The 20,661-nt window shown below is 37.0% G+C and overlaps 1 protein-coding gene across 1 annotated transcript in view; it reads right to left on the bottom strand.

The window, feature by feature from the left end:
- The window catches only part of LOC114479188 (receptor-type tyrosine-protein phosphatase N2-like), a 169,016-nt gene that overhangs the window by 116,127 nt on the left and 32,228 nt on the right, over nt 1–20,661 (bottom strand). The window contains exons 4-10 of the mRNA XM_028472730.1: nt 19,034–19,148; nt 18,540–18,684; nt 15,761–16,142; nt 14,737–15,054; nt 13,560–13,600; nt 12,259–12,635; nt 5,644–5,730 (exon numbers count right to left, since the gene is read on the bottom strand). Of these exons, the coding sequence (XP_028328531.1) occupies nt 5,644–5,730; nt 12,259–12,635; nt 13,560–13,600; nt 14,737–15,054; nt 15,761–16,142; nt 18,540–18,684; nt 19,034–19,148 (1,465 nt within the window). The remainder of the gene's footprint in view (nt 1–5,643; nt 5,731–12,258; nt 12,636–13,559; nt 13,601–14,736; nt 15,055–15,760; nt 16,143–18,539; nt 18,685–19,033; nt 19,149–20,661) is intronic.

Below are 20,661 nucleotides of genomic sequence, written 5' to 3'. Positions count from 1 at the left end.
AGAAATGATAAATACTATTGAAATAAATCTATTCAGGAACCACTACATTGGCATTTTTCAACCTTGGGGTCAGGACCCCATGTGGGGTTGCCTGGAATTTCTGAAAAATTAGAATAGATTTTTAAAATGTTTTAATTTTTATTCTTTTAAACACAATTTAAAACAACTGTATTTCTATACTTTTAATTTGTGAAATATAAATCTAGTTCAACTAAAATGCAATAAAAAATACATCTGAGCTCAAACAAGATCAAAAAATAATTCTAGAAAAGAAAAATACATCTGGGGTCACCAGAAATTCTTGATAAAATGGGGTCACGATCCAAAAAAAGGTTGGCAAATACTGCATTAAATACTGTTTCTTTCAACTTATTTACAAAATGATATTCTTTAAAATGTGTGTTATCGCTTGTTCATTCTATCAATATGTTCTATAGTTGTGTTTAAATAGTTTTCTAAGCAAAATGTCCAGACAAAGAGGGTACTTGGATTTAGAAATAAGGGGGTACTTGAGCCAAAAAACTTTGAGAACAACTGTTCTAGTGTGGAAGTCGTGTTTTTCAACCTTGGGGTCGGGATCCCATGTGGGGTCACCTTGAGTTTAAATGTGGTCGCCTGAAATGTCAAGTAATTGTTTAAAAAAAAACAAAAAAAAAAACGGATTAAATAAATATTTTTTAATTTTTGATTATTGAACTTTTTGAAAATGAAACAATACACAATCTTAAACAACTGGATTCTATATTTTCACCTTGTCAAATATAAATTTTAAATAAAATGCAGGGGACAAAATCTGAGATGGCACAACTTGTCGCTAATCTTGTCTACAAAACATGACCAAAAATGTATTCTACGAGAAGAAAAAAGTATTTGTGAACATAAAGAGTCGAGCATTTGTATATATTTATGTAAACGTGGTCACAAAATATTCTGGCTACATTGTGTTTCCTTTGCAACCTGAATTTTACACTGGTTATATGTTTTTATGACATCTGCAGAAGCTAGTGCCGCTAACGAAAGTTGGTCACCAGTTAAAATGGTCACCACTTCAAACAAAAACACTGTGTGCAGTGTGTGTTGGTGCTATGCGGGGTGGGGCAAAGGAAAACCAGCAAAAGGATTACAGATGCGAGAATACATTTCTGCTGATATTTGCTGATATTGTATTTGCTGATATTTACAAATAATCAAAATCAAAAATCAAGTTTTTCAGCAAAAATCATGCAGCCTTAATTTAGAGTTATAGTTTCATTTTTAATGATAATAACTACTTGTATATTTATAGCACCTTTAAGATCCACTTAATGCACATTAATGGTAAAATAAGCATTAAAAACACTCAAAAGTGAAAAATCCCATGAGTTTAAACAATACATAACAATTAGAAACATTGGCCTCACAAACTTGTAAACAGCAGATGTTTTCATCACTGTAGGCCGATATTCTTTTAATTCAACTAGATTTCCTCAATGAGGAGAAACATGTTTAAAAAATAATCCAACAATGGTTTTGTGCTTTTTATATTTTAATTATTAAATGTGATCTTTTCTAATAGGAAATAAACAAGTAAAGATGAGTGATTACACTTATCTCTCGCTAAAAAATTTGATTTGCAAGAAATGTATTTTTGGTGTTTTTAACCAAGTTGTTGATGTGTTGGATGTAAATCAGGTGGGTGTGTGCAATTCTATGGCTTTTGTTTTTGGGCTCTGATGAAGAGGACAGCAGTCGTCACTGTAGCGAGGAGTCAGGCGGTCTTGGAAAACAAGCAATGGCGCCTCTGACAAATTGTCTAGCCAGCTCCCCCTGCTGGGCGTTCACGTTGCTGACAACAATAGAGACCCCTGACTTTGTCAATCATCCTTTACTCTGTTTTGCTCTCTTGCTTTCTCTGCCTCCGATCTATCACTCTCCTGTGTGCAGAACTCCCCTCTTTTATTCCCAGAATAGAACAACAAAAACAAAAGGTGTATTAGATGAGTGGAAGAGCGCAGGCCACCCAGGGACTCAATAGCCGACAGAAGCCCAGCATCACGGCACGGCGCCGGACGAACAACAGGGACAGACAGCAGGGAGGAGAGAGAGCGAATATGTGTGTATGTGTGAGTGTGTATATGAGTGCATGTTGTGTGATGTGAACCAAACGACCCCAAACCACTCAAACTATTCACACAAATAAACACTCTTTCAATTAGTCTCAGTTTAACACAATCTAAAGGTTGCTTTAGACATAACTGAATGAATTCACACCAAATTAACCACCACAGCACTTACTATACAAAGTAATAAATACCGTAAATGTTTTAAAACTATCACCAGATTCTAACCGACATGAGCAGTAAAAGATTTTCAGTTGCGTGAAATGGTAAATTGGTGGAGTTCACGTTAGTGTTGCATTTTACTATAAGACTAGTCTCAAAGCTCTTTACACATCGGAAAACACAGGGAGGTCATTCCATATCGGTCTCACTTCGGTCTCAAAAAATTCAGCATTTTTTTAGCAATTGATTTGTGATTATTCAACTTTTTGAGATAAGGCCAATTTTGTGAGGTGTGTGTTAAATTTCGCTCGTCCTTATTTTTCTCCCATTTTCAGCTATCAATATCTCAGGAACTACATGACATAGGAAACTTAAATGTGGTGTAGTAATACAGCTCCACCTACTCTCTCAGATTACACAAAACAATCTGCTATACATCCAATCTCGTGGACATGCCAGGCTCTCAAATTTGGAAAAAAAGTTTGTCGGGGTTTTGGGAGAAATTCCGACAAAGAGCCAAATGAAAGTTAGCGAGATACAAGAAGTCTTTAATATGAAGCATACAACACTTTTGAAACTGACTTTACTGTATGTTGAATACAAATTACTATATTCTGAGGTTGCCTGTGTGAGGTAAGAAAACAACATGACAAGAAAAGTGACAAAAAAATAATCCAAGGACATGATAAATGGAGAGGATTGAAAGAAAGACAAAGTAAAGCAAAGAGCAATATAAGAGATAATGTGAGAAACACTTGTAAAATAACAGAAAGAGGGTTCAGACAGAGTTCACTCTGACTAATATTAATATTGCTGTTAGTATTGGCTCAGCTCTAGCTGTGTCACTAACGTCAATGATTTGCATCCTTTGCTGTCATAGCTGTCTGTGTGGGAAATAATGTTGACAGAATGAAACTACGGCAATAATTTTTGGTTTCTAAAGAAAACGAGCTGGTTTTTTTTTTCCATTTCTCCACTTAGGAGATGAACGCTTTGTGCTAATCTCCACTGTCCCGTTCTTTATCCGTGACAATGGGGGTTTAGTGTGGAAAAGCCAGGCGTGGTTTTTCTTCTACTGAGAAAAATATTGTTGCTCACCTTGGAGATTATCGACGCCCACTTGATCCCACAGGTAGATAATGGTTGTTGTTGGGGAAGGAAAGTGTAATGGACAATGTGAGTCATCTAAAAACCTTCACTCTCACCATTTATAGTCCAAGAAGGACAAGGCTATACTTTTAAAAATGCTGCTGCATTTGAAGTTATCAATAAAATACCTTTTTTTATTTTGTTGTTTTGTACAAAAGGGTGAGTGTCTTGCAGTAAAAAAGAAACCTAACCAGAGGCAATTCCAGCACAGTTGCCAAGACCCTATTGAAACAGAAAATGCGTTTCTTTTTTCAGCTTTCTGTGAAGAACAAACATAAAGCTTTGGGTTTGTAGATAATGTTTACTATACTGACAGTGTTGGAAGAACTAGCTAAAGCTCTAATTATTGTCATTCATTACACTTTAAAGTGACATGATCTCTTTTTCATTGTTGATTAAATGGGGGTTTATTCAGTAAACATACTGTAGGTTGAAGAAGTTAAGTTACAAGCAAAGTTTTTGGTTTTAAGTGTTGAAAGGATGAGAGTGCAACCATTAGGGCTACTTTGTGTGCATTTACATATTAAGCTCAATTGTATGATCTTCTGTGGAAGACCATGATGTTTATCTACCTATAAAAGCAAGCAACGTCTGTGTGGATGTGTGCATGCGTGTGTGTGTGTGGGTGGAGTAAATATCTCCCAGACGTGGTGCGAGTTCAACCTGAAACTTAGTCAACGGGTTCCAAATACCCCAAGTGTGTGTATCTGTTATTTTGGAGTAATTTGGTCATTTCAAAATGTTTATTTTAATTTTATTTCACTTCTGGACGGCTCCGAAATGAAACCTATTCAACTTTTGACCGCGGGGTGTGAGGGGGCGCTAGCGCACCATCTATATCTATTTCACTGCACAGCTGCTCACCCGAGCAAGAGTCACGTGTGCGGCCACTCCTCCTCCACTTCCTCCTGTGCCATGCTATCATTAGCTTCTCAAACACGGGAGCTCTCTGAATAGATGATTTAAAACCGTCAGCCACTGGTGAGTCTTTTGCAGACACGTCTCACATTGTTTAAACCTTATAACTGTCCGTGTAATTGCTCAATAATTCGCTGTTTCACTAGAGTCGGTATTGAACTCAACCCATTCAATACTCCATCTGGAAAACTGCAGATTCTCGGTGGTGCCGTGCATGGAAGTTAAGTTCTGACCACTCGGTTCGAAGGTAAACAATGATTTTTGTCTTAAAGAAAAAAAGATAGCCGAATTGTAGATAATACTTTAATTTACTTACTCACTCATGTAGTTTGGAGCTTTACGTTCTGTTTTGCGCAGTTTTGTTGTTTTTCTGATTGGCGCTACAACCGCTATGGAGTTTGGTTATCAGCGTCTCAAACATTTCACGGAACACACACACACGGTATTTTATTTATTTATAATCAAAATATACCAAATGAGTAAAATAAAACACAAAAAATGCACAAAAAGACAACTGAAAGAATAAAAAATATACATTACAGAAAAATACAATGCGGGTGCACGGAGGAGATGGATGCACACACACACACACACACACACACACACACACACACACACACACACACACACACACACACACACACACACACACACACACACACACACACACACACACACACACACACACACACACACACACACACACACACACACACACACACAGTATTTATAATAAAAATATACTAAATGTGTAAAATAAAACAAAAAACTAAACAACATTTATACAAAAAGTTCACATTTAAAACAGAAATTCTTAAAAATACACAAAATTAAATTTTTATACAAAAAATACACAAAATGACAACAGAATCACACTACAATGGCAACAAAAAACTATAATTATACAAAAACACAACAGAAAGATACAAAAATACACATAATGACTCCAAAAAACATACATTACAAAAAATATGAAAATGAGTAAAAAAAAAAAACAAACACATTTATACAAAAAATGCACAAAAACACAACAGAAAGATACACAAATACACATATAAAAACCCCAAACATTTATCATGTTCATGTCTCATAGAATTAAACCAGGGAAACCACACACACTATTTTACTTTGCACCCACAAATAAACCCCTTTATAACACTACAGAGTACAGAGTATGTACACCTGTTTGTACATCCAACCTTCAAACACATACTCATTTGGCCATAATTAACTCTACTGAAGCTCCCACATGAATGCATACTTCAGACGGGTACTGTACTAGTTAATTGTGAATATAAACAAACAGTATACATACGAGAGCTCGGCAAAGTCAGTCATCTGGATTTTTGCCCTTCGAGCCAGGATCTCCATCAGGTGGAGGCCTTCATCAGTCTGCAGTCCGCTGGTTATGTAAAATTAAAATGGAAAAAAATACAAAGACACAAAAAACCCAAAACATTATTATTAGAAAAACTTGAAGATACCAAATATACAAAATCCATTACCAATGTAAAGCAGTATACATACTGCTTTATATGCAGTATATATACAACAGTAAGTTCCAACAAAGCCATTTGATTGGACAACAGACAGTCCAAGAGTGCTGAAATAGAGTAACAACAGCACCAGGACTTCTTACGGATCATATCACTCAGCTGTACAGCTGATCTAAATACCATTAATTACTGTGGACTTACTACACCGCAGTACACTGTGTGCTCTCCACTTGTGGACCTATTTTTGTTGATAGAGCCGAATGATTAAATAAACAAAGTAATCAAAATCTCTTGTCACTTATTACTGTTAACTAATAAAATGCACTTGTAGAACTGTTGTATAAAAGCAATATCACACTAGAATTATCTACGACACAAGGCCGTAGACCGAATCACACCAGTGCTGATATTTCAGCACAACAGCACTCCCTCTCATGCGATAACTGTAATATAAATATATGTGCGTGTGCGTGTGTGTTATATACTCAGAAGAAAAAAGCAAAAGACGTTTTTTTATTCCAGTAAACCCATCAACAAACAAAATGCACATACAAACGTACATAAAGCTCTTAGCTAAGGTCAAAGGAGGTGTAAGGTAAAGAGGTTGGAAGAGCAGCTTTACTCAGACGTGAATATCAGTGAGGGGGAAGAAGTTCGTGGGCAGAAAGCTTCTTCCAATCATTCTCTGCTCTCTCATTTCAAGCTATTCAATCTGGCACAAAGTGGCCAGAGAAAGAGAAAGCTGAAATTAATGCAGTGCTCATAAAGAAAATGACCTTTTGGTGTGTTTTGAAGCCTTATGGTCGCTTTGATAAAGTGAACACACTTTACACTGACACTGACCCTCTAACAACAGGAGTGGCACATGTTAGTGGAGGGATGACTGCAAGTACTGTAATGGACACGCTTCAAAACAAAGTCTCAATGTTTTCCCTCAAGAGCTATCCTTCTTTCACGTGGTAAATTGACTTTGGATACACAGAAGTTACATGTAGCAAGGAAAACTTGCAACAACAATGACGAGGAAATACAACGTATTGTCCATTGATGTAAGCAGAGGGCCATGACAAGAACTGGTTTGCGTGGCATGTGAATTAGTGCATGAGTGCGTGTGCTTTCATCGGAGACTAAAAGCCAAATTCTGAACTCTGAGTTAATTGCACCCTGTCAGTTGTTGTGTCATCCATTTTCTTTCTAGGTTTTCACCCTGCATTTAAAAACAGAAAGCAGGGCATGCAGTTTTAACATAGATATTTTTTTTTAATATAGTACAACTTTAGAGTTAATGCAGATGTTTCAAATTGTTTCAAAAATACGTCATTTAAGAAAAGATTTATCTCCATCTCAGTTCAAAGGTGATTACCGTAACATTACCTTCACAGTCCAAAAAAACATTTCTTGATAAAGCTATTAAAAAAGTCAACTAATTTCTCCTGTTTTAAATAACTAATAGAGATAGTCAACCAACTATTAAAAAGACAGCTCAGGGGAAAGACTATTATCTGTAAACTTTACTAAGAGAAATAAGGAGCCATTTAGAAGTTGCATATGCAATAAAAAGCACATGGAGGCGTTTGACCAACTGTGACAGTGATTGTTCAAGGAAGTGCTCCATTCATGTAACTCAAACTGGTTTTATGATGTTAAAGGAATCCAGTCGTTCTGATTGTGGTGTAGACCTAAGATTAAAGGTGTCTTCCTTGTTCAGCTGGAGGGCATGTGTGCATGGAATAGAGCTGGGCAATATGGACCAAAACTCATATCTCAATATTTTTCTTAAAATAAAAAAATAAATAAAAACGATATAAATCCTGATCATTTTAATTTAAATGAAGCCTGAGCAGAAATAATTCATGGTTAAATGCTTGTTCATATGGATTTGTTGGTTTTTGGTTTACGAATGTTATATTTTGATAACGCATTGAGTTGACTTTTGTTGTAATTGGCACTATATAAATAAAGTTGAATTGAATTGAATTAAATTTGCTGATGCAAAATGCTACACATGCACATATAAATCAGTTGACTTTGTTGATCAATTAAGGATACCTTGATCTGGGATGTCAGGCTTTCATGTTGTAAAAAATATTTTTTTTGTCAGTAAATGTTCATTGTTAAATAAAGGTGGTCATATTTTCCAACATGGCGATGTCAGTCGAGGTTACTGTCCAATTGGCATCATATTTAGAATCCCTGAGGTCCAGAACTTTAGAAATTTGTTTTTAATTCTAATTATGTGACTTTTGGTTGGCTAGTAACAGAAAAACCTGTATTTGGGTGGCCACCATTTTGAATTGTCTAATATATGGCAACCGCATTGAGAAAAGGCTCCCACTCCCGCCAGATTTGAATTCAGCAGATCAAAAACTGCAAGTACAGTACGCCAAATTTCAGGATTGTAGACAAATTTGCACAATTCTTCCCCTAACAGACCAGACTACTATAAGAGACAGCACGTGTGAGTGAGTGTGGATGTTTAGGGGAAGGTTCGGACATATTCAGAAATCCATCCAACTGTGCTTTTCATGCTGTTCTGAGAAGAAGTGAAAGCACTTTAATAAAAATAATATTGAATATATATATATACATATACACATATATATACACATATATATATACATACACACAGTATAATATTAAAATTATATTGTAATGATATTGTAATTTTCTATAGCACAAAAATAGATAACTTGATATATCTTAAATCTCAATATGTTGCACAGCCCTAGCATGGAGCTGCAGTAAAATGGCCAACAGTAGCATCCAAATGCTGCACCAAGCAGCATTTTCAAAGTTTTGTTTCTGGTTTCCTGGAAAGTACTTCAATATCTTTCAAAAAGATATAGGACACATCAAATATTTCCCTGCCATACCAAGATGGACTTCAAAGGCCCAGTGTAGAGTTAAAAAAAAACATCTGAAACTTTGACAACTTCATCTTAGTGGGAGCTGAGGACAACGTGAACTTTCCCTAAAGGTACAGCTCTTCTTTGATGTACTGTCGATGTCAGTACTATTTCTGTACTTGTGATCTAAATATGAAATATGCAACGTTTTCTTTTTAAAAATTAAATTCAAAAATTGACCTACATCTAATGCATATATACTTTTACATGATAAGATTATATCAACCCTATCTTTGCTGGTAATTAAAGCAAATGTTACATCTCCCTAATACTTTGGCTTCTGTAAACATCCTCTGGCCAATAGCTCTGAGTGACGCTGTCAACAAAGTAAACATTGTTACACTGTAGCAGTGTAGCTTAAGCAAGTCAATTAAAGATTGGAAAAAATTTTTTTCCAGAAGTTCAGGAGAACTAGGCTGTAATATAATAAGAGAGATTAGGAAATGTGCAAAAATGTGTGCCGTTTTGTTTGTGGTGCTTCAACTGTGGCAAACTGCTCTTTCCACTGTCGTGTAACATCTGTAGAACATGCAAATTTATTTATTCATTTATTTATTTATTCAGTTTATTTCCGACATGGTTACATTCACTTTTTTTTACATTTTTTTTTTTGTATATGCCGAAAAAGGAGACGAGAGAAGCAGTTTGCTTATCAAGGTCCCGTCCCCTGTTTCGTACACCAAAAACTTACATCAAAGCTTGTCTCTCTGGTCATATATTCTTAGGTTGGTCTGAACAGTCATTTTTGTGTAGGATTTATTCTCATCTGTAGTCAGTGTTGTCTTTTTTTTTTTTTTATTCCTCCTCCTCTCTATCGTTGTTCGTGTCGGCCTTGAAAAGAAGCATTCTGTTGCAGGCAGTAGCAGAAGAAGAGTGTGAAACTCTTCCCATCATCATAATCATCATCATCATCATCATCATCGCTGTCACAACTTGTGAATATTGAACTTTAGACCTTTTCAGACCATATGAACAGAAAGCTGCTCATGCCCAATGCTTAACTTGCCTTCAACAGAAACCTGTCTATTTCTTACTGATATATCCTGTCTGTATCCAACTTTCTTCTGGCCAACTAATTGGTTCACTGAGAAAATACAGTAACACTTTACTTTAAGTTTTATACATAAGGCTGACATTATGCTGTTATTATTATGACATGACACCTGTCAGTAGCATGAATAAGGAGTCATGAAGGCTGTCATTAAGTGTTGTTTGTTACCCTAACCCTCCATTACTTTAACCCCATTAGATCCCTCCACCTAACCCAATAAATGCTAACATAGCGCCAAAGGTGTCATAATTTAGCAAACAACACTTATTCACACCTTATTCATGCTAATGACAGATAATGACAGTGTAAAATCAGCCTTATGTATAAAACGTAAAGCTAGGTTGGCGATTTTCTCCAGATATACTTTTTAGGTTGCTGAGCTCCTCCTCTGCAGCAGCTGTGCGCATGCATGTGAGTGTGACAGAGCACAGAGGGGAGGGGGGTAAAGATGGAGCCATTGCGGAAGTTCCAGTCAAAATCATGATAGCTTTTGAAAATCACCTACCCTACCTTTAAAATAAAGTGTTACTGAAAATACTAAACAATCGAAATGAGGAACAAGGAGTGTGAGAAATGGGAGAAATATTATTCTGTTCATTTGTCACCCTAATTGATTACTGTTGCAATTTTTGTATTCATTTTTATGCAGCACATACAATGTTCTGCAGTTACCTAGGGTGCCACTTATTGCAAATACTTTAAAAATACACTACCAGTCAAAAGTTTTAGAACACCACACTCTTTCCAGTTTTTTACTGAAAATGATTCAGTTTATTGTGTCACAGCACTCTGAAATGAAAGCATAGAACAAATAAGCAATTTGAGTTGAAAAATAAATGATGGAATCCATGAACAATACTGTTCACCTGATGCTCATGAGGGTCTGGTACCACAGTGTGTTCCAACACTGCTTTTATGCAGACAGAAGAGGTTGTAAGTAACCAAGAAAAGATGGAACACCTGTAGGAATTAATAGCACCAGCTTTTAAGGCAAGGCAAGGCAAGGCAAGGCAAATTTATTTATATAGCGCATTTCATACTCAAGGCAACTCAATGTGCTTTACATGATAAAACATTCAATTGTTTAAAATCAATAAGAACATTTAAATCAATAAGAACAATTAAAATCATCAGTAAAATCAATTAAAATCATCAGTAAAATCATCATTACATCAACAACATGACAAAAAATCTCTCTCTCAATCATATGCAGTAGAGAAAAAAAGTGCCTTTAACTTTGATTTAAAAATGTTCACATTGGATGCTGACTTCAGCTCCGCTGGCAGTTTGTTCCACTTCTTTGCAGCATAACAACTAAAAGCAGCATCACCATGTTTACTGTGAGCTCTGGGCTCCACTATCTGACCTGTGTCCATAGATCTGAGAGACCTGCTGGGTTCATACCTGACCAACATGTCACTGATGTATTCTGGACCAACCCATTCACAGATTTATACACCAGCAGCAGAACTTTAAAGTCTATTCTGAGGCTGACTGGGAGCCAGTGTAAAGACTTTAAAACTGGAGTAATGTGCTCTGACCTCTTTGTTCTGGTTAAGACCCGAGCTGCAGCGTTCTGAACCAGCTGTAGCTGTTTGATGCTCTTTTGGGGGATTCCTGTCAGAAGACCATTACAATAGTCCAGTCTGCTGGAGATAAAAGCATGGACCAGTTTCTCCTGATCTTTCTGAGCCATTAAACCTTTCACTCTGGAGATGTTCTTTAGGTGGTAGAAGGCTGTTTTTGTGATAGATTTGATCTGACTGCTGAATGTAAGATCTGAGTCAATCAGAACACCAAGGTTTTTGACTTGGTCTTTAGCTTTTAAAGATCGAGACTCAAGATAATTGCTGACAGCAGTCCTCTTTTCCTTGTTACCAAAGACAATCACCTCCGTCTTGTCATGGTTTAGTTGAAGGAAGTTTTCACTCATCCAGCAGTTTACTTTTTCTAAACAGTCACACAACACCTCAATGGGACCATGGTCATCTGGGTTCAGTGATAGATATAGTTGTGTGTCATCTGCATAGCTCTGATAATCAACCTTACAGTTCTGTAAAATTTGTCCTAAAGGAAGCATGTAAAGGTTAAACAGAAGGGGTCCAAGAACAGATTAACAGATTAAGGCTGATTCAACCTTCATTGCTGCAGAACAGCATTAAATTGTTAACCCACTTCGTGTTCCCCGAAAAAGGCCTATATGTATAATTCTGAAATGTATATTATTTTCAGTTTTGGGTAACCAAACCTTTTTTTAAACCTCTGGCTATTCAGTACTTACCTTTGTACCATTTCAAGCTATTCATTGGACTTGCATGACTTGAATTGTAATAAATAACTGAAAAAATCAGCTTGTTCTAAAACTTTTGACCGGTAGTGTATGTACTCCAAATACTACTTTGAGCATTATGGTTAGTGCAACATTGATAGTATGTTCACACGTGTATAGAGTTTTCATTTCTTTAGCCTGTACTCACTCAGTGTCAGTGATGACATATCCGAAAACATCATCATCAGCCTTCTTCCTGCTCGCCTTCACATCCAGCTGAAGCTCGGGTAAGTGCATTGTCTTCTTGTGAGGTTTATCATATACCAGCGACGCAGGGGGCGGAGCCACTTCCTTGATCCAGCCTGTCACTTCAGACACCTCCTCTACAGATTTGGTGGTGTCTTTCTTCTGAACTGTAACATCTGCTCTGCTGGTGCGGCTCTGGACATTTTCGAGGCCCACCTGCTGCTGGTCTCCGGGCCCCTTCATGTCTCCTTCATAATGGTTTCTTGGTGGTGGAGGGCCAGTGAATGGAGTTTTATCAAGGTAGGCCAGAAGTTTGGAAAAGAGGCTGCCGCTTTCATCCTGGAAAAAAAGGAAGTTTACCTTTTGTAAGAACTTAAACAGCAGTTATGTCCATTTCTGTAAAAAAAAATCACCAACAGCTTGGCTAGGAAATCAAATACTACAGTTAAAATTATAAAATATTGGTAGAGATTATGTAACAGGACTTACAGATCATGCAGAGGCCCCATGTATAAAGACAAAGGCCTACACTTAAATCCAGAAAACGTCAGATGCCCATAAATATTTAACGTATGAATCTGTGCATGACCATGAATCCAAGCGCTATGAGATGACTCATTGTTGTAATTAGTGCTATATAAATAAAGTTGAATTGAACTGATTCCCTTTGAACATCCAAATCTGTGTGGAAACGCACATATGATCCCCTTCCTGTCCATGCTACATTTAAATAAGCAAAGCATATCCACATGAGGCCAGTGAAATGGTATTTCCAACTAATTGATCAGAAAACTACAACACTTGCAATAAGCAAGACAGTAAAATACTGAATAGTAAGGTAAAAGTAAAAAAAGACAAAAACAAAAAACACATTTTTGTAGCTTTGAGATAAATAGTCTGTCAATTTGTGGTCATATAACTGTTTATTATAATAGATTATCAGGTGTACCGTGTAAATTTGCCCATTAAGAAGCAATTGAAGCTTTTACTACATCAATTTATGTTGATGCCTTTAACATCTGTAGGCAAAGTAATGAGATGTTCCTCCCTATCCCTAAGTGGCAATAGGTAGTACAATGAGGGAACAACATCAATTGCTGTGTGTGCCACAGGACCTTCATTGTGGTTCCCAAAAGGTAAAAAATAACTCAGCTTGTAAAGTTCAGGCTTTTTATTTTAGAAAGGCACAGGTGAAAAGCTTTGCTATGTATCACGAAATGTTGTATAATAGCATCAAATGTCAGCCTGAGCTTTGACATTTACCTTGTCCTGCACGCTGTTCATCTCTGAGTCCGTGTGGCGCTCTGTGGGGAGAAATGAAACACATACATTGGTTTTATTTAGGGTGGGGAGCACAGATTTAATGAATGAACAGGACGCCCACACTAACACAAGCAAATATTAACTAACGATACAGACTAATTTGTGAATAGTTAACATTGCCCTTAAAAACTAGATCACCTCTTAACACCATGTTTTTCTTCTTCTTCTTCACTTATGCAGTTTGCAGAACTGTTTTATATTCATTCAAAATCTTATTCAAAAGCTTTTGGAGTTTGCATGTTCTCATCGTGCTTGTGTATATGTTAGGTTATATGAAGTCTCTAAATTCCCCATAGATTACTCTATAGCAGGGATGTTAAACCAATTTTAGATCAGGGGCCAAATGTGGGCCAGTTTGATCTCAAGTGGGCTTCAAATTTTAAATGGGAAAATGAGCAATTTCTACATTATTCTGCCCTATAAATATATGTAAAATAATGGAAGCTACAGACAATAACCAATCTTTAAATTTCATTAAGTTTGTGAGATTTTTTTAATAAAATTGCAGTTTTTTTGTTTTTAAATTGTGATTAAAAATGACTGTCATGTGATGGAAGCATTAAAAAAAAAATTCATTGAATTCATTACTTTTTTTTACATTTTTGGGTCAAATTTGATGCTCCAAAGGGCTGGTTTTGGCTGCTATATAGTGACCTGGTGTAAAAGATGACAATTTTTTATTTTTTTCCTTGTCTGCACACGCTGTCAAAGGTCAACACTACAAGAAGGGCAATCATTATGAGACAGCAATGCATGTTTTGTTATTGCAATAAAATAAATTGATTTATTTTATTGCTTAATTGTGATCATCCCCAGCCCTCCCTAAGGAAGGGTAAGAAATCTTTTATTATAGGGAGGATATAAAAAGGGAGGGCAGTGTTACCCCAAGGTGGAGGGGGGGGGGGTGACTTAATTAATATAAGCATATAAATTAATAAAACGGTCACTGTTTACAGAAAGCCCATGAAATACTACAGTGATTTTTATGTTGCACCCTCAACAAATCTGTTATCTTTTTAATCATCACACATTTTCATTCATGCCTTAAAATAGCTATCCACAGCAGAGCAACTCAGTACTTTATTTAAAAACAGAAAATTATTTACAATAAAATCACCTTGGATTGCTGCCATCGCTACAGGGGTGGTCTCTGGTGGCTCTGGCTTGGGAGTATTCACCAGGGACTCCTCCTCTCCCCCAACACTAGCAGCCTCATCCTCCTCTTCCTCTCCATCGCTAACCTCGTTGTCCACATCTCTCGGTCCAGGCCCCCTAGCCCTATTTGTCAGACCCCTGTTCGGTCCCTTGTCCTTGTCGACTACCTGCAGCGCGTCTGCTATCAGGCTGGACAGTTGATCCAGGTCATGTGGTGTCAGGTTGTCCACGTTCACGTGTTGTCTGCCGACGTTCTTCAAAACATTCTTGATGAATTTTTCTGGAGCAGGAAAACGGTTGTGAGAAAAGTAGCGATGACAAACAAACTTAGAGAAATTCTAAGCTGAGGAATGAAGCAAAGATGTCAAAACCCAGTCCTAGAGGCAGGGTTGGGGTCAACTACAATTATAATTGTATTTTTAAAAAATCTGTTGCTGTTGTAATAACAATTGAGTTGTAACTGAGTTCAGATAATTGACTTTGTAATTGTAAATGGCATGATAATTCTATAAAAACTTTATTTATTTTACTGAGATAAGGCTATCATAAGACCCTAAAAACTAATTCAAATTGATGAGCACACACAAAACTGGGATAAAAATGCAGTAAGGCATGAAAAATACCACATATGTGAAAAACACCCACATTTTGGTGGCAAAGCAAAAATAAATAAATTCTGAGATAAGGCCATCATAAGACCCAAAAACATTTTATGGGGTATTTCTTTCAGGCTCAGTAATTGTATTTGAACTTTAGCAATTGAGAATGTAATTATAACTGACTTTCGGGGGAAAAAAAAATGCCGATCACCGTAATGATATTTCAGTTGTAATCGAACATGGACAATTGAAGACTTAATTGTAATTGAAAAATGTGCATCTTTAGGCCATCTCCCTGCCTCTACTTTCATTAAAAGCCTGAGACTACACACTGACATCTGAGCTAAACGACCTATACAACATGTATAACTAAATGAGGAGCAGTACCATCTACAGAGGTCAGTGGTCCACTGGATGAAGCATCTTGAGTTCTCCCGATTTTCAAAAGCCTGGATTGTGATTCTTTCTTTGGCCCCAAACTTTCTACTACATCATAATATGGTCTGACACGCTGAGGGGGGGCTTCAGGGTTTGATGAACTGACACCATGCAGGGACAAATGCCTGGAGAGATACTGCCTCAGGGCAGCCAGGAGGAGGTCTGCTTCAGCCTGCGTGACCAGGCGCTGGTCTTCTGAACTTTGCTGCTTCTGCACAGGTTGGAAAGACGGCAAAGCAGAGAAGCTGGAGAGAGATGAGGACTTCTGAGATGAGGCTGGGGCCTTTGAACGATATGAGTCACCAGAGACAATTGACTGGAATCGGTCAATCTGTAACGCAAATACACAGATTATGGGATAAATTTAGAGGATGGAGTATAGCTATTTCTATAGACTGATAGATTAACGGATGCTGCAGTGTTCTTTAACAAGTCATTGAAACATATTTAGATCTATTAATGTGTATCTAAAAAAGCTGTAATTAGTAGAAATGATTAATTAAACTTAGCAAATTCAAACAATGATCAACCCTGTCTGTGTTGGTGTATCACTGTAAATCAGAAATGGGCAAGTTTTATCACAGCGGGGCCACAATGTGGCGAATCTGAACATTAATGCAAGATTATTTTCAGAATCATTTCATGTGTTTTGGAGTCATTTTGTGTATTTTTGTTGTTTTTTGTGTTTTTCTCTTTTGTTAACTTGTGTGTTTTCTGAGTCTTTTGTTTATTTTTGTTGTCATTTTGTATTGCTTTGTTATTTGTTGTTGTGTTGTGTGTTTTGGGAGTCAATTTATGTATTTTTTGTCATTCTGTGTACTTTTATTGTTGCTTTGTATGCCGTTCTCTCATTTTGTGTGGTTTTGGTGTCAATTTGTGCTGTCGGAGTCATTGTTGTGTATTTTTGATGTTTTCTATAGTTTTTCAGTTATTTTTTGTATTTTTGTGGTCGTCGTCTGAGTTTTTGTCCGTTTACCTTTGGGGGCTGCACAAAATACGAACCAACACAAACTCTCACCCACTTCTCGTAATCACATATTATGTGCTGTCAATGTAAAACTTTTATGCCAAATATTATAACAAAAGAATGTCATGAACTGAGCTTTTTTTGCAGCCGCTGGAGTGGAGACAAAGGTGACACCTGCTCTCTGTCTATTCAAAGCTGAGACAATGATTGAAGACAATGAACAGGATTGTGGAGCTGTGTGTGTGACGTACATGCAAATGAGAAGAAATCTCATCCGAGCTTCTAATCTTTGTATAGCACAATTCATTTGCTGTTTTTTCTCTTTGTTTTAGTAAATGAATATATGAGAAGCTCATGTGTGATTTCCCGAAATTTGGTTTGTTTGTGTAATAGGAAGGGAAAATACATGACAAAGCAACAAAACACATCTAATTTCTATTTCAGGAGGGGAAAACATTGTTTATGCATCAATTCATATAAAACCAATTGACACCAACGTATCTACCTGCCCACTGCATGCCCACCCAGGAGCTAAGAAAAGACACACAACTGTCACATTTCAATACATACATGCAGTAAATGCCTCCAGAGTCTTTACACTTCTTCATCAATTAAAATGTGAGGCCTCTACTGGTATTTGTCATTGACTGTCTTTTCTTATTGGTGACATGCAGTCCTCTAGGGGTTCATTCACTGCTACAAACAGGTGAATCTGGCCAGAAAAGACTGTGAGGCTTCAGGCAACGCCTGCGGCTTCCCCTCAGTTATACTTTCAAATGCCTTGTTCAAACCCCACAGTGGGGGTTGGGACTCTTTTCAGACCCGGAGGGAGGGACGAAGTCACGTTGTGTGTAATTAATTAGAACAGTGAACTCGTGAACTTGCGGCTGCCATTATTTCACTTGGAGCGGTCAAGCTGGGAGAAGCCATCGCTTTGGATTGAAAGACGATAACGAAGCGACAACAACATTGACACTGGACTACCTGTTGAGGGAGTGTGTGTGTGTGTGTGTGCTTTGTAGTGTAGCCTCCATGAGTGAGTGCCTAGCATGATAAGTATGTACTGTTTTTATTAAGCAGATGCAGGTGGCTCTGAATGAGGGATGAAGCTTCAAGCAGAAGCTGAAATCCAACCTGCTTATTTATTATTGAAAAGTGAAACTTGGAGTAACATGAGGACACAGTTTGAAAAAGTTTGGTGATATTTCTAAGGTTGGGACTGTGTTTTATGGTTGGATGAATTGGTTATTGATTGGATGTTTTCCTTGTTTCCCCAAAAATATATTCGGTAGCACTTTACTTGAAGTTTTGTACAAAAAGCTGTCATTATCTGTCATGATCATGAATAAGGTGTCATGAAGACAGTAATTACGCTGTCATTAAGTGTCGTTCTCTAATTTATGACACCTTAAGCTAAATTGGGACACCATTTGCTAAATTATGACACCTTTGGAGCTATGTTGGCATTTTTTGGGTTAGGTGGAGGGATCTAGTGGGGTTAGGGTTATGGTTTGGGTAACAAATGACCCCTTATTCATGCTAATGACAAGTGTCATGTCATAATATCGACACCATAATGTCAGCCTTTATGTATAAAACTTCAAGTAAAACGTTATAAAATGAAAATTTAGATTTTGATCATTTATTTTATATTTAGCTAACTTTTTGATTTTTTTATAATAAACTCTCTGCACAGACCCTGAGGTGTAATGCTGTGCACCAAACGCTATCAATCAATACCAAAAATAATTAATCTATGACCTTGGTCGGCATGTCCAAACTGGAGGCAGATGACGACTTAGGAAGGAGACCAAGACGTTGGAGGTAAACGCGGAGGTTTCTGCTAAGCTCCACCTCAGTTGGCTCTGCCCTCTGATCCACGGGGTCCATTGCTTCAGCTGGTGGCCTGTAGAAAACAAAGGGATAACAATGGAAATAAATCTATTTGGTGATATATCACTGTTGTTTATAGCTCTAACTCTTTTTTTGAAAGTTTTTTGCCGAAAATTCAAACAATTCAATTAATAATTACTGATTTAATGAATTAAGTTTACTGAGATAGTGTGAGACCTGCCCCAAAGCAGTGTCAAAGATAAATACTGTAAATCCATTTCCAACAGTTTACTCTTCACAGCCAATATGTGTCATTAAGTTATTTTGCTCACATGTGACTAAGGGAAGGTATTAAAACATCTACTTTGTTTGACGAGAAGAAACCCAGCGCTAACACTGAGAAAACTGGGTAAGTGTCTGACCTGCTGTAGGTGTCGTAGATCGCCCCATTCTGCTGGAATCTGTAGGGAATCCTCCTCAGTTTTGATAACTCTTTAGAAAGAACCTGCTGGGTGGTGTCATCTTCCCAGGTTAAACCTATAAGTCAGAAACACAAAGATACTTTAGTTAACAAAAAATGCATACTTTCTACAGCAAAACACAACACTTAACCTTAAAACACTTTGCACAATTTGAGGTAGTTCTTTCGTTTCTGGCAATATATAAAATATGGCTGACAAATATATATATATATATATATATATATATATATAGAGCGAGAGACAGAGAGAGAGAGAGAGATCATCATGTGTCTTCAAAAAAGAAATTGGAATGGATATATTATTATTAATTATTTATTATCTGATTGTTGGTTTATATGTTCTGTGTACTGTGATACGGTGTTCGATAAAGACTAAAATTGTTAAATACATTTTTCAATCTTTGGTCTAAAAGAAAGGGAACCGTTAGACCCTGGCAGGCCTCCAAAAATCTAAAACTTGGTCAAAATCATGTGCGAGTTTGGATTAATTACTATAAGATGTGGCTGGTGGTGACTTCAGCCCAAAACACAGTATACGGTGGCATTTCCATCTTATAGCTGCTACCCATGATAAGTTTTGATTGGATATAAGCCTCATTTTTAGAAGTGTTATTACTTCATTTGTACCATGATTTCTTGTGTTATTCCCGGTATTCTCTGTGAGAAATGAAGTAAAAACACTGTGCATACACTCATCTCCGCGACTCCACATCCCACAATGCAATGCGCAAAAATGTCAACGAACCGAGTGTTTACGGTTGAACAAATGATCATTGATTACTTGATCAATGAGGCATATCCTATGATTGTATTTAATAATGAAATCATCATGGGTAGCTGCTTTAACTATTTACAGAATTCCAACTATCTGTAGTGATGTGTAATTTTTTTATTCACAAGTGACTATGTCTATAATTTAGTCACAAAACTCATGTTTCTATTACTATTTTGCAAAAATAAGTTTGTTTTTAAAAGCTAATGAAGGTTACAGTAATACAGAAGCAACATAGCAATTACTTTTCTATCATTCCAAGATACAATCTAAAGCATAGCAGGTTAGTAACCTTCTGTATTAGTGAATTACCAGTTAAACTATCGGTAATGATGAGGGTCACATTAGTTTTAGGCTTTGTATTTAATCTAGATTTTTATATATGGCTTTCCAATTAGTCTTAGTGTTACAATGTGTATCTTCTTTGGTTTTTCTAGACTTGGCCCGTGAACAATATCAGCATCAGTAGTGGAAAGAAAAGGAGAAAAAAAAAAAACCCTGATTTTCATCAAGTGTGCAAAAGGATAAGTTTGATGAGCTGCTTTGGTATTCACGTCTGTTTCCTATGCTTAACATGCATCCAGACACAGCTTTTTGGCAAGCCAACAGAGAAACAGGCGCCAGCACCAGATGGGGTAGCGGAACAAAATGTTAGCGGAAATATGGCCGCGCCGCGCAAAGCACAACATGAGCCGAGGCGTTTGGCAGATGAGCGATGACGTTGCTGAAAGACTCAAGCGATACAGGCTGTGGCTCCAGATGTGATGCAATGAGATGTGGGTTCACTACAGAGGACG

This window comes from Gouania willdenowi, chromosome 17 (assembly GCF_900634775.1).
Source record: "Gouania willdenowi chromosome 17, fGouWil2.1, whole genome shotgun sequence".
NCBI classification, from domain to species: domain Eukaryota; kingdom Metazoa; phylum Chordata; class Actinopteri; order Blenniiformes; family Gobiesocidae; genus Gouania; species Gouania willdenowi.
Note: the sequence above shows the minus strand (reverse complement) of the source record. Positions and strands in the feature narration are given on the sequence as shown.